General features: G+C 38.0%; 1 protein-coding gene across 2 annotated transcripts in view; it reads left to right on the top strand.

Annotated features, from left to right (window-relative positions):
- Positions 1-13,737, top strand: part of LOC108665122 (exportin-7) — a 51,851-nt gene extending 38,114 nt beyond the window's left edge. For both annotated transcript variants that reach the window (XM_018151848.2, XM_047883763.1), the window contains 3 exons: positions 11,537-11,718; positions 12,488-12,615; positions 12,932-13,737. In XM_018151848.2, coding sequence (XP_018007337.1) covers positions 11,537-11,718; positions 12,488-12,615; positions 12,932-13,034 — 413 coding nt within the window. In that variant the 3' untranslated portion in view covers positions 13,035-13,737. The remainder of the gene's footprint in view (positions 1-11,536; positions 11,719-12,487; positions 12,616-12,931) is intronic.
- Positions 13,738-14,729: the final 992 nt, after the last annotated feature.

Raw genomic sequence — 14,729 nt, 5'->3', positions numbered from 1 at the left:
TGTACATTTTTGTAAAGCTTGTTTTTTTTCGAAATTTGTCGTTGTAAATGCATAGTGGCTGTTCGAGCGCAAAATATCTACAGTGTCCAGACCCAAAAATTCCATTTTTGTATTTTTGAAATCTGGATATGAATTTTTATTTTTAGATGTGGAATGACGAGGCATTGAAAAAAGGGACGATGAGTTCGATGAAAAACTATTTTTTTTTTAATTTGCACATTTTACTTGTATTCTGAAAAAAAAAAACTTATTTCATTCCATAGTTTTAAGTCACCATTTCTTTAGACTTTCAAAGCGGAAATTTTATGTTAAATGTTGCAATAAAGATTTTCTGGATCGAAATTTTTTTGGAAATTATTAGCGGGATTCTGAGGATAGCAATGTCATCAAATTCTCAAATTCTATCGTTTTATCTTTTGCAATGCCGGTTTAAGCTGCTTCTTGATATAAATTTGCTCAAGACTTTATTATTTATTTATTAATAATAATTTTAGTAATAATTTTTTATATAAGCTGAAAATTATTTCTGCAGCAGAAGTTCATCTTTAAGCTGATGCTTAGTTCTAAACAAGTAGAGACTCGCCGTCAGCGAAGAACTGCATGCGAGGGTCGTTGAGGTTGTCCATGGTAGGCTGGACCATGTCTTGCGTGAGAGTCTCGAGGATGAAACTGACCATTCCTACCGTACAAATTTCTTTGTAGTCGCGTCAAAAACAGCCGAGTTAACCGCCGGTCGCCTCCAGCCTTGTAACAAAAAACAGATATCAAAGCTGATGATTTGGCTGGGCCTTATGTCGATCTTTTCTCTCCTGCCGATGGGATCGGGACTCGAGAGCCATGCTTTTCTCTTTGTCTAATGATGAACGATAAAACATTCTAGGTTAAATTGTAGAATAATTTAATATTCGCAAATTAATCAATAGTGCCCGTAAGAAGAGCGCTTCCAAAAATGGGCTCCTATTATTATTTTTCATTTAAACCATTTCACACGTTGGAAGTGGTAAAGCTCCCACGATCCAAATATTGTGAACAAAGTTTACTGTATGAAAATTCCTGCGCCATGGCTGCTATGCTTATGATTGCTGCCGATGTAGAGAGAGTATGCTACATACTTAGATACTTAGTTATTTATTTACTTTTGAGAAATTAACTTATTTCGTCATATACTTATTTTGAATTAGAGTCTAGATTTTTAATAAAGTGGTCTTGGTATCATTCCTACCGCCTTCGTGAGTGACCATAGGCTAGGGCAGATCAATGAAAAATATTTACACGGAGTGATGGAGCTTTACGCCTGACATGTCGAGTAATCATGTGATATCATTTCCATACTTTAGGCATTTCGCATTTCACACAAGAATGTTTCTGATAAAAGCCTTTCGAAGCTTCCCTTTCTCAAAATGTAATGTTTAATGAAATTAATGTACCAAAGCTAGAACTAAGAAAGTAAGTACAACATAATGCGTTGGCGGGTAATATAAGATCTACCCGTACGATTTTTCACTGATGTTTATCCATGAGGCTTAAACGTCGAATTAAGCCATTTTTAAAACAATTTAGTCTGTATAAAGAAATCATTCAAATTGACAGTTGACAGTTGCTGCTTGACAGTTACTGACAGTTACTGCTTGACAGTTGACAGTTTCTGCTTGACAGTTTCTGACAGTTGCTGCTCACCGGCGTGCACTGCGCTCGGCTACTGCTCCTCCAGTTACTGGAGTTGTACAAATTTAACGATGACATTATTTGTAGAGTCGTGGCCGTTCTCTTATGAATATTTGTACAACTTTGTGTGTGTGTGTGTGAAGTATATTACCCCATTGTACAAATTTAACGATGACATTATTTGTAGAGTTGTGAGCCGTTCTCTTATGAATATTTGTACAACTTTGTGTGTGTGTGAAGTATATTACCCCTTATATTTTCATCGCTAATATGTAGGTAGTGGTTGTTGGGACGTGTGTCTAGGATATTTATCAATACCTAGACTTGACAATTTGTTTTTAGTGGGAGAATAGGAAAGGCTATGATAAATACGCGTCATGGTTGTTTTCAAGTTATTGAAACGACATTAAAATGGGACTCGTATCTTCTGTGTAAAATGAAGGGTTTTATTTCTGAAGGGGTCTATTTAATTAGAATACATAGCATTCATTGATATTAACGGGATTACGGGAGACACGAGATTTGGCTTAAAAGGATTCCAAAATTGCATGATTGATCAAGCCCGTACACCGCCGGGCTAACCTGCTAGTAGGTTATAAAAGATGCACTTTCTTGTACGACCTCATCACCCTTTCAAAGCCTTCTCCTTATTACCTCAACTGAGTTGATTGTTTTGTATGTGCAAGCTGATTCTGATTACCTTTGCACTAGCCGTTCATGTCATCACAGCGGCGTGTGCTGTTTTATTTGAGCCTCCACCAAAGTTGAGATTTTAAGAATCATGCCTGATTAACTATTAACTTGGTCATTAACTATTAACTTGGTCATCACAGCGGCGTGTGCTGTTTTATTTGATCCTCCACCAAAGTTTAGATTTTAAGAATCAATCGTACTCTGGACGACTTCCCCTTGGGGGTCATCGTGTGCCGGCCCCAACTATCCGCCGTAGCGGACAGCCCTGACCACGCCGGCATCTGTGGTCACAAGCATTGAAAATAAATGAATTATTCCAATATCTTATTTATTACAAGCCCTTTGTTAGGAAAACTAAATTTTGGTCCTGTCATCGCCCACAAGCATTGAAAATAAATGAATTATTCCAATATCTTATTTATTACAAGCCCTTTGTTAGGAAAACTAAATTTTGGTCCTGTCATCGCTCGCAAGCATCGAAAATATATGAATTATTCCAATATCTTATTTATTCCAAGCCGAGTTTCTGGTTTCCTTCATTACTGAACGCGAGTGACCGAGTATTTCTATTCGCATGCCGTACGCTAGTTCGTTTTTCTTCGTACATAATTTTCTTATTTTGTGTTATTTTTCGTGGGAATTTCTCGAATTAATTTCTTTTCGAAGGTGTGTACCCAAGCTATTCGATTTATTTAAACTGGTCAGCTGAAGTATGGTCTTGGTAGATTATTTTTCCTGCTCTTAGCTGTTCTGGCAAAGAAATACATTCATTGTAGACATTCATTCCATTGGGAATGTTAGATACATCAGTAATTGATTCGTTTTTCGCAGCACCAATATTTTTTTTTGAGCTCCGCAAACCAGTTTGGTTGAGGCAAAATCATTTATATTAATATTATCATAACATAATTTCACTATCTCAATTTCTTGTGTTTTTTATATGAAATTTGTGATCCTTTCATATTAAAACAGTTCTGCGATTGCTGTAGTAACTATTAACTTGGTCATTATGAATTCGTTGCGTTCTTAACCGCGCCCTATTTCCTTTCAGGAAATTATTCTCTATTGAGTATTAATAATTTTGTCCGTCGCTTTTCCCCACTTTTTATCCGTTGCTTTCCCCACTTTTCGTCCGTCGCTTTTCCCACTTTTCGTCCGTCGTTTTCCCACCTTTCGTCCATCGCTTTTCCCACTTTTCATCTGTCGCTTTTCCCAATTTTTCGTCCGTCGCTTTTCCTATTTTTCGTCCGTCGTTTTTCCCCATTTTCGTCCGTCCGTTATCCCCTACTTGATGTTTTTTCCGACTTGTTTTTAAAGTAATCGCCTCACTTACTCCATTCGTTTTCCGGTCCACGATCTATTCTAAACCAACGTCTTACAGTGACGCACAAAAGTGTTGTATACATTACAGTTTTCTTTATATCTCAAGTTACAGTGCCAGATTTTACCTAATATTCGGTCAGTATATTGCTAATGGTGCTAGAAACATTATATTGAAAGGATATTGAAAATTAAGCATTGTTGAGATTTCATCCATTAAAACAAAAAATTAACCCATGCAAAAGTATTTGATACAACAATTTAATTTATGGTTGCGTATCCGTTATTTTTGTTGTACAGCTTTTAGTCGCTTCCTATTATTGCAGACGTGTTTCTTGCATGCCTTTGCAGATATTTTGTGCCATTCTTCTGTACAGAAATTCTCAAGTTGCTGGATATTACTTGGGTTCCATTTATAAACATTGATCTTCAGCAATTTCCACAAGTTCTCAATGGGGTTGAGGGCTTGAGATTGGCTAGGTCAAGAAAAACATCAATTTCCCTGTCTTGATGCCATTTTTTCGTGAGCTTGGCTGTACCTATGTTTGGGATCATTAATGTCATCTTGAAACACAATCTCGTCCAAGTCCCAAAGAATCAGTAGATTCGAAGAGGTTTTTTTTTTAAGAATTTCCCTGCATATCCGACCATTTGTCCTGCCATCAATATTTTTTAATTCTCCAGTACCTTTTGGACAGAAACGTACCCAGATCATAATTGAACCGCCAGCAAACTTCACTCTAGGAATGGTATTCTTGTTGTTGAACGCTGTGCCGTTTTTCCCCCTCACCCGGATAGCTGAATTCCTCCCGAGAAGTTTGATTTTCTTTCGTTTGATCAGATTGCCTTATCCCAAAATCCTTGTGGTTTTTCCCAGTATGTTTTAATATAATTCAGACAGGCTTTCACCTGTCGGTACTTCAACTGAGGAACCTTTACAGGGGATCTTGGCATAAGACAGTTCGATTTTGAGCTCTGCTGATTGTGTCCTGTTCTACAGCTATCCCAGCTTCCTCCAGCTCGCTTTTAATTTCACCACGAGTAACAAACTGGTTCTTCTGTACCTTACTGCTAATCCACCTTGCATTACCGTCCGTTAGTTTTTTTTCGGCCAGGCCATAGTAGGTTTGCAACAGCATGATGATATCATCAGGATGATTGCTTCCTGATGATATTTCCAACCTTACGTAATGATACATCAAGCTCATTGGATATTATTCGATACCGCTTACATTTCTTGTGACAATCAATGACCTTTTGATGCAATTCTGTCGCCAACTCTCGAGTTTTAGCCATTCAAATTAAATATCAAAGATGAAGCTGAATAATATCTTCACCGGAACACAAAATCTTCTAAATAAGAGCAAACTACTCTTATTTGCCAATTAGATAACGACACGAGATAAGTGGAACGTCTAAAGTGAAAAGCAAATTTTGATTACTTTTAAAAAAGTTATTTTTGTTCATTTTTGAACATGTACCTACCCAATACATTTGCTTGGGTTAATTTTTCTATTTTGTTAAATTAAATCAGAAAAATGCGTACCGTTCAAAATGCTTTCTTTTTAATGTTTCCACTACCATTAGCAATATACTGAGCGAATGTTAGGTAAAATCTCGCACTATAACTTGAGATATGAAGAAAACTGAAATGTAGCCAATGCTTTTGCTTGTCACTGTATCTCTCGAAGCCTCATTATAAATTATCCCGTCGACGTCTACGCAGATAGTGCGATCGCTCAACAATATTTCTTTCTGGAACTTTGGTTTTTGAGCCGTCTCAGAGGGACTTCTGACGCATGTAAGCGCTCGTCATAAGTCCTATGGGATTTCACGCAGTTGTGGGGTTGTTATTATGTCGGTAGGATTCCTTTCCTTAAGTTATAATGAAGCTAGGATTCCTTACAATAAGTTATTATGTAGGTAGGATTCCTTACATCAAGTTATTATGTTGATAGGATTACTTACATTAAATTATTATATTGGTTGGATTCCTTACATTTCCCTTCTGTGTCTCTTTCGTTGCGGGCGGCCGACGTCCCGCGTAAGCGACCTCTTGTTCGTTCAAATGTCTTAGCTTCTCACTTGTCCCTCCTTGTCACCTATCCCTCCTTATCACTTGTCCCTCCTTGTCATCCGTCCCTCCTTGTCACTTGTCCCTCCTTGTCACGTGTCCCTCCTTGTCACTTCGTCTCTTTGAGATGCTAGCGCTGCTTCTCTCGAGCCAGCTTCAGCGGGCTGGACAATTGAGACCTTCCGCCCCTTTTGGGTGATGAAGAATTTTTTGATTTATATAACTTTCAATAATTGAGACCTTCCACCTCTATGGTGATGTTCATCTTGACATTCGGTGCGAGGTAGCTAAATAGCTGAAGCGCTAGTAAACATTTGGCCGCTAAATTAAGCTAAACTATAATAGTTTTCTGAACGAAATATTTCTTTGTTAAATATCCAGTTTTGTTATAATTTATTTAATAGAATGACTTTTGATGCCCATCTACATAACTCACGTTCTATGAAAATGAAGTTCAATTGAAGACGCGTGTGTTATGTGCTTATGTTAAATAACGAAACTGACCATTCCTACCGTACAGATTTCTTTGTAGTGTCAAAACTAGCCGAGTTAACCGCCGGTCGCCTCCAGCCTTGTACCCGAAACCTGAGATCAAAGCTGATGATTTGGGTGGGGTTTGCCATGCTTTTCTCTTTGTGTAACGATGAACGATAAAACTCGCTAGGTTAAATTATAGGATAGTTAAATGAAAATTCCCACGGCTCTTCTTGCCAAATTGATTAATAGTGATTAGTGACCATAAGAAATGCGCTTTTAAGAATGGGCCCCTATTATTATTTTTTTCAATTAAACGATTTCACACGTTGGAAGTGGTAAAGCACCTAACGATCCAATTCTCCTGAACAAAGTTTACGGTGTGAAAACTTCTCCGCCATGCCTGCTAAACTTAAATTGCTGCCGATGTAAAGAGAGTATGCTACCTAATTACTTATATACTTACTTATTTATTTACTTATGAGAAATTCGCTTATTTCGTCATATAATTATTTTGAATTGAAGTCTAGATTTTTAATACAGGGGTCTCGGGTATCATTGCTACGTGAGTGATTATAGGCTAGGGCAGATAAAAAATATTTACACGGAGTGATGGAGCTTTACGCCTGACATGTCAAATAATCATGTGATATCATTTCCATACTTAAGGCATTTCACACAAGAATATTTCTGATGAAAGCCTTTGGAAGCTTCCTTTTCTCAAAATGTAATGTTTAAAGAAATTAATGTACCAAAGCTAGAACTATGAAAGTAAGTACAACATAATGCGTTGGCTGGTGATATAAGATCTACCCGTACGATTTTTCACTGAGGTTAATCCATGAGGCTTGAACGTTGAATTGAGTGATTAATCAAACAATTTAGCTTGTATAAAGAAATCATTCAAATTTGCAGTTGACAGTTACTGCCTGACAGTTACTGCTTGACAGTACAGCTTGACAGTTACTGACAGTTGCTGCTTGACAGTTTCTGACAGTTACTGCTTGACAGTACAGCTTGACAGTACAGCTTGACAGTACAGCTTGACAGTTCAGCTTGACAGTTACTGCTTGACAGTTACTGACAGTTGCTGCTTGACAGTTGCTGCTTGACAGTTTCTGACAGTTGCTGCTTGACAGTTTCTGACAGTTGCTGCTGACAGTTGACAGTTGCTGCTTGACCGTTACTGACAGTTACTGCTTGACAGTTACTGACAGTTGCTGCTCACCGGCGTGCACTGCGCTCGGTTACTGCTCCTCCAGTTACTGGAGTTGTACAAATTTAACGATGACATTATTTGTAGAGTCGTGGCCGTTCTCTTATGAATATTTGTACAACTTTGTGTGTGTGTGTGTGAAGTATATTATCCTTTCGAAGCTTCCCTTTCTCAAAATGTAATGTTTAATGAAATTAATGTACCAAAGCTAGAACTAAGAAAGTAAGTACAACATAATGCGTTGGCTGGTGATATAGGATCCATCCGTGCGATTTTTTATTGATGTTAATCCATGAGGCTCAAACGTCGAATTGAGTGACTTATAAAACAATTTAGCTTGTATAAAGAACGTTGAATTGACAGTTGACAGTTACTGCTTGACAGCTCAGACAGTTGCTGCTTGACAGTTACCGACAGTTACTGCTTGACAGCTCTGATAGTTGCTGCTTGACAGGTACTGCTTGACAGTTGCTGCTTGACAGTTACTGACAGTTGCTGCTGACAGTTACTGCTTGACAGTTACTGACAGTTACTGCTTGACAGTTTCTGACAGTTGCTGCTCACCGGCGTGCACTGCGCTCGGCTACTGCTCCTCCAGTTACTGGAGTTGTACAGATTTAACGATGACATTATTTGTAGAGTTGTGAGCCGTTCCCTTATGAATATTTGTACAACTTTGTGTGTGTGTGTGTGAAGTATAATGACTCCTAAAATTTCATTGCTAATATATAGGGGCTGTTGGGGCGTGTATCTAGGATATTTATCGATACCTAGACCTGACAATTTGTTTTTAGTGGGAGAATAGGAAAGGCTATGATAAATACGCGTCATGGTTGTTTTCAAGTTATTGAAACGACAGTGAAATGGGACTCGTATCTTCTGTGTAAAATGAAGGGGTTTATTTCTGGAGGGGTATATTTAATTATAATACACGGCCTTCATTGATATTAACGGGATTACGGGAGACACGAGATTTGGCTTGAAAGAATTCCAAAATTGCAGGATTGATCAAGCCCGTACACCGCCGGGCTAACCTGCTAGTAGGTTATAAAAGATGCGTTTTCTCCTCATCACCCATTCAAAGCCTGCTTCTTATTACCTCAACTGAGGTGATTGTTTTGTATGTGCAAGCTGATTTTGATTAACTTTGCACTAGCCGTTCATGTCATCACAGCGGCGTGTGCTGTTTTATTTGAGCCTCCACCAAAGTTTAGATTTTAAGAATCATGCCTGATTAACTATTAACTTGGTCATTAACTTAAGCCCTTTGTTAGGAAAACTAAATTTTGGTCCTGTCATCGCTCACAAGCATTGAAAATAAATGAATTATTCCAATATCTTATTTATTACAAGCCGAGTTTCTGGTTTCCTTCATTACTGAACACGAGTGGCCGAGTATTTCTATTCGCATGCCGTACGCTAGTTCGTTTTTACTCGTACATCATTTTTTATTTTGTGCGATTTTCCGTGGGAATTTCTCTAATTAATTTTTTAAACCCGAGCAGTTTGATTTAATTGAACCGGTTAGTTTGATTTAATTGAACCGGTTAGCTGATGTATGGTCTCTATAGATTATTTTTCTTGTCCCTTGCTGTTCTGGCAAATAAATACATTCATTGTACACATTCATTCATTCCATTGGTAATCCTAGAGACATCAGAAATTGATTCGTTTTTCACAGCACCAATACTATATTTTGAGCTCTGCAACCCAGTTTGTTGGAGGTAAAATTATCTATATATTTTCATAACATAATTTAATTTTCTCAATTGTTTTATATTAGGTTTTTGATAAAAAAATGTCATAATAAAATATAAAATAGTTCTGTGATGGCTGTAATAACTATTAACTTGGTCATTATGAATTCGTTTCGTTCTTAACCACGCCCGATTTTTCTTTCAGGAAATCAATCTCTATGAATAATTTCGTCCGTCGCTTTTCCCACTTTTCGTCCGTCAGTTATCCTCTACTTCATGTTTTTCCGACTTGTTAAATTTATCGCCTCACTTACTCTATTCGTTATCCGGTCCACGATCTATTCTAAACCAACGTCGTATCTCTCGAAGCCTCGTTATAAATTATCCCATCAACGTCTACGCAGATAGTGCGATCGCTCAACAATATTTCTTTCTGGAACCTTGGTTTCTGAACGAAATATTTCTTTGTAAAATATCCAGTGCTTTTATAATTTATTTGAGAACGTCTACTGATGCCCATCTAGATAACGAAAGTGAAGTAAATAACGAAAGTGAACATTCCTACCTTACAGATTTCCGTGTAGTCGTGTCCAAAATAGCCGAATTAACCGCCGGTCGCTTCTGGCCTTAATTGTACTCAAAACCTGAGATCAAAGCTGATGATTTGGGTGGCGTTATGTCGATTTTTTTTCTCCTGCCAACCCGGGTTTCGCTGCTCGATGGCAATGCATTTCTCTTCATGAATTAATGAGAAAGATATGCCAGATCATATTATAAGGTTAAATAAATTGATCCCGATCATGAACAAGTGAGTATCGAAGTAAGGGCTCCTAATAATGTTTTTTTTAAGTAAACGATTTCACTCGATAGAAGTGGCAAAGCACCCACGATCCAAACCTTCTAAACCAATTGACCGTAAAAAATCCTTCGCCATGCCTGCTTTTTATTACTAATGATTTAGTAAGAGTATTTTACCAACTTGTTTAGATGTGTTACTGTTGTAATATTCCGAAGTATCTGTGATACGTTATGCTTATAATACAGGACAGACGAAAATATTTAGATGTGTCATGGTTGAAAGACTCGCTAGTTTTTACGCAAAGTTATGCTGATGTTTTATACAACAAAATATTTAGAAGTGGTATGAGAGTCGATACCGTAGTATATATGCGAGGTTAGGGTACGCACACAGTGGAAGCAGGTTTGCCCTCGCGGGCAACCTGCTCCAACCTGCCACAAGAATGAACATAGTATAATAATGTAAGTGTTCACAGTGAAAACCTGTACGAATAGGCTTCTGTATTCTATGGTTTCAGGCGCCAGTCTGAGCAGGTAACCAGCACGCTGGCAACCTGCTTTCACTGTGTGCGTACCCTTATGATGATGTAAGATAAAATATAAATGTGTCACTGTCTCAGTTGTTAGACTAGTATTCGCTAGTATTTATGCCATGTAATGCTGATGTTTGAGCTATAGGATTAAAAGGTGAAATGAAGTAATTCATAGAACGAATTAACGTTTTCGGAAATCGTACAAGTAGGAGAATTGACAGTTACTGCGCATGGGCGTGTGCTGCTCTCGGATGGTGATAAGTTTATGATAACTGAAGTTGGATAAATTTTACGATGATATTCTCCTGTATTTTGAGTCATAATATAATTTTAGTGTCTTCATTGCTTGTAGTTTATGTTAGGTGCGTGATCCTGCCATAATTAAACAGATAAGTGATGGCTGTAGAAACTAATTAACGTTGTTTTTCGGAATTAGTTCCGTTCTTTACGACGCCAACTGTCCTTTTAGGTTATCTATCTCCATGACTAATTTTCTATGCCTCAATTTTTTTGCCGTTCAATCCTTCACTGCTTATATGTTCAGGTTTTTTACTTCATTTATTCACAAAGAAGTTGTTATTCCTTCGCTTTCTGGATCTGGTCCTGCATCTATACTAGCTTCTTATCTCTCGAAGTCTTATTACAAATTTTATAGTCGACGTTTCGTAGATAGTGCAATCGCTCTATAATATTTTTTGGGGGGACTTCTGTTCCGGAAGGGAATGTTTCTGTTCAACGTACCCAGTCATTTTTTTATATAATTTTAATAAACTTCTCTTGATGTACGTATACTTGAGACACGTAACATAAAAATATGGTACAATTGAAGAGGAACGTGTTGTATTCTGCTGCTAAATAACGAAAAAGCATGTAACTTATTCGCAATTTTATATCGGTGATGAAAGCTATTGTTTGAGTGTGATTCACTCTGCTATGCATTATTTTTTAGCTTGTGCGTTTGTTTCTGTGGAGAAAGCATAATTTGTTGCCATTTTTCTGATTGAAAGATGTAATTAATTATAAGTATATTGCGATTCATGTCGTTAAAGAAGTTTTTCTCTTGCAGGAGGCAAGAAAGTTGTGGGGGTTGATGTGGAGAACGACGCACTGGTGCGCGTGATGAAGCATCAGCCGCAGATATTCCATCAGATGCTGGGAACGGTACTGAACATAATCATGTTTGAGGACTGCCGTAACCAATGGAGCATGTCGCGCCCTCTGCTGCCTCTCATACTCCTCAATAATGAGGTATGTCTAGCAATCATGCTCAACAGAATCATATTTCAGGACTCCCGTAACCTGTGTGTAGCGCCCTCTTTTTAGCGCATTTTCTCATGAGTGGAAAAAAATATAACTCGGTATTCACTGCAGTGGGTGAAAGAGAGCGCATTTTCTCGTCGACGAAAACATGGTCACGGACGGACAGACGGACATGACGAGCACAATAGTGCATTTTTTCCATAATTGAGAAAATGCGCTAGAAAGGCGCTATTGTGTTCGTCTTGTCCGTCCGTCTGTTCGTCGGTGACTTCACGTTTTCGTCGGCGAGAAAATGCGCTCTGTCACTCACTGCAGCGAGTACTGAGTTATATTTTTTCCTCTCATCCGCTTTACTGAGAAGCGTCCACAACTATCTGTCGAAGGCACACATAGTGCGACGATCTTTAGCCTTGCCACACACCTTGCCATCCACCACAGACGTGATGGATGAGCTCTCCTAACTCAACCTTTACTCAATATATCCAAAGCTTTGCCAACTAACATGGTAAATGCTAGCAATTCTTTCTTCGAAAAAAAATGAATCCACCTACTTACTGTCTACGGACCAAGGCTCATCATGATATTTGATTTTGCATTCGGTACACCAATTAAGTAATATCGTCCGATGTATTGCTATTCTTGCCCTGTTATTTTTGGAGGAATCGTCAAAATTAAAAATAAATTAAATGAAAAATGTAATACTTTTTGCTTTGGTTTGGTGCTTTTGGTTTTGCTTGAACTGACGACTATCTTGCAGTACTTTGGTCAGCTTCGTCAGCAAATAATAAGTCAGCAGGCAGCAGACAAGCAGAGCGTCATGGCTCAGTGGTTTGATAATTTAATGGACGGCATCCAGCCTAACCTGCTCACCAAGAACAGGGACAAGTGAGTTCATGTTATGTCTTGATAATCTTATTGGATGACCTGTTCACCAAGAACAGAGACAAGTGAGTTGATGTTATGTCTTGATAATCTTATTGGATGACCTGTTCATGTAAGAACAGGGACAAGTGAGTTGATGTTATGTCTTGATAATCTTATTGGATGACCTGTTCATGTAAGAACAGGGACAAGTGAGTTGATGTTATGTCTTGATAATCTTATTGGATGATCTGTTCACAAGGAACTGTTAAAACAAGTTGCTTTTGAACTAGTATAATTTTATTAATATTATTTTGTTATCTCAAACTTTGCTCTACAGGTTCACGCAGAATCTTTCTGTGTTTCGACGAGACATAAACGACTCGCTAAAAGACGCCGTGTCAGGCTTGGCAACGAACAACAGTGAGATGATGACTACGTGACACCAATGCCATCATCAAACCCGTCATCACCACCACCATCACCTGCATTGTGGGAAGTTCGCTCCTTGTTTTCTTCGCTGGTCACTTAGAATACTCTACGGAGGGTCCACTTGTACTTGTTTTGTACTTGTTTACTCGAATTTATACTAGAATTTGCTTCAGAGCTTTCGTTTGGAGGAGACTGCGTACGAATTTCACATTTTTTATGCAATTTATTTGCATGAAATCTGAGCTGCATTTGATTTTATCTTGTGTGCTCTTGATTATTTTCACGACGTGTGACGCTCGTCTATTGATTAACTCGAAGACAATTCCCCTTCAAAAGTAGTTTCGTTTTCACATGATTAAAGTGCTCTCAATTCGACCTAGGAGCTTCCTTGATTTTTCTCATCAGTGCTCGTGGTCTGCTATTAGTTTTTTTTTTTCTTTCATAAGATATTATTTTGAAGAATTGATTGTTAGCTGGTGTATGATGTAATTTGTGTTAGGGAGGACGCGAAAATTCTTTGGTTATATTTTTTCAGTACCCAGATGATTTTCATATTAAGGCTTAGTTTTCGTACTACGTATGTTCAAGACTTTCCATGATGTTAGGTAATTTGTTGATGATGGTTGGTAGCTAGACTATTCTGTATACAAACTCGATTGTAAATTAGAAATTTGAGTCATTTGTACCTAGTCGCTCATGTGTTGATCTCTTGTTCTAAAAGCTTCCACTTGATCCTCCCGGAAGCGCTTTGTGTTAAAAGTATTATAATTCATCATTTGTTTTCCCTGATGTACTTTGAGAGGCCATACCTGGGGCCATACTTTCAAAAAAAGTGTAGAGATCGTAAGTTCATCAGCCAATCATTGACGGCCTTTCAAGAAAATCCACCAATCATTGACAAGAAAATAGATCGTAAGTACTTACGTTCACTTAGCGAGTTCTGAAAGTATGGTCCCAGATCCTGACAGGTTCGTAGGCAATAACTCAATGTGCTTCGTGTCGGCTATGTCAGTCGCAATTTTATCGCTCCCTCCATGGACCAAATGTTACATTCACCTTTCCTAGTTTAGGGTAAATTTCCGGAACTTATCGTAGCAGAATAATTTCGTTTTTCCATTCCATCATCCTAGATCGATCAAACGTAATTATTTTATTGTTTTTTTTTTAGATCTTGGCTGTCGAGCATGCGTTGTCTTGATGAACAAATTTTGAACTATTGTTCTGTCAGGTGAACTTGAATATATTCGCAGATCTAAAACAATTGGCATATGATTTAAATGATACCAGTTTCTAATATATTGAAAATTCGTTCGCATTCATAGCTTTTACTGTCGCAGACTTGTTATGTTTTTTCGTGGCTTAGCCACATGGTGGTATTTTCACTTATGAATTCGACATCGGTGAAAGATAAGTTCAATAATAAATGTTAAGAGCATTATGTGTCAGCTACTTCTGATTTGTTTGTGAAGGCTTTCATACGTGCACTGTTTTAGCGCGTTTTAGAAATCATCCATATTGATGAACGTTTCTCTGTCCTGGCGCATCGTGTCTTAACAAAGAGTCGTAGTCGTCTAAATCGGAGATAACAGCTTCGTTTCACGTGGATTATGTACCAACTCACAGCAGTTTCATTTCTTCTCTTGGCTATTGAAGTTAAGGATGCCCGCGATGATCGATGGTCGAGTTTGCTTTACCATTCTAAAATG

This window comes from Hyalella azteca, unplaced genomic scaffold, assembly GCF_000764305.2.
Source record: "Hyalella azteca isolate HAZT.00-mixed unplaced genomic scaffold, Hazt_2.0.2 contig13638, whole genome shotgun sequence".
Classification (NCBI taxonomy): Eukaryota; Metazoa; Arthropoda; class Malacostraca; order Amphipoda; family Hyalellidae; genus Hyalella; species Hyalella azteca.
Note: the sequence above shows the minus strand (reverse complement) of the source record. Positions and strands in the feature narration are given on the sequence as shown.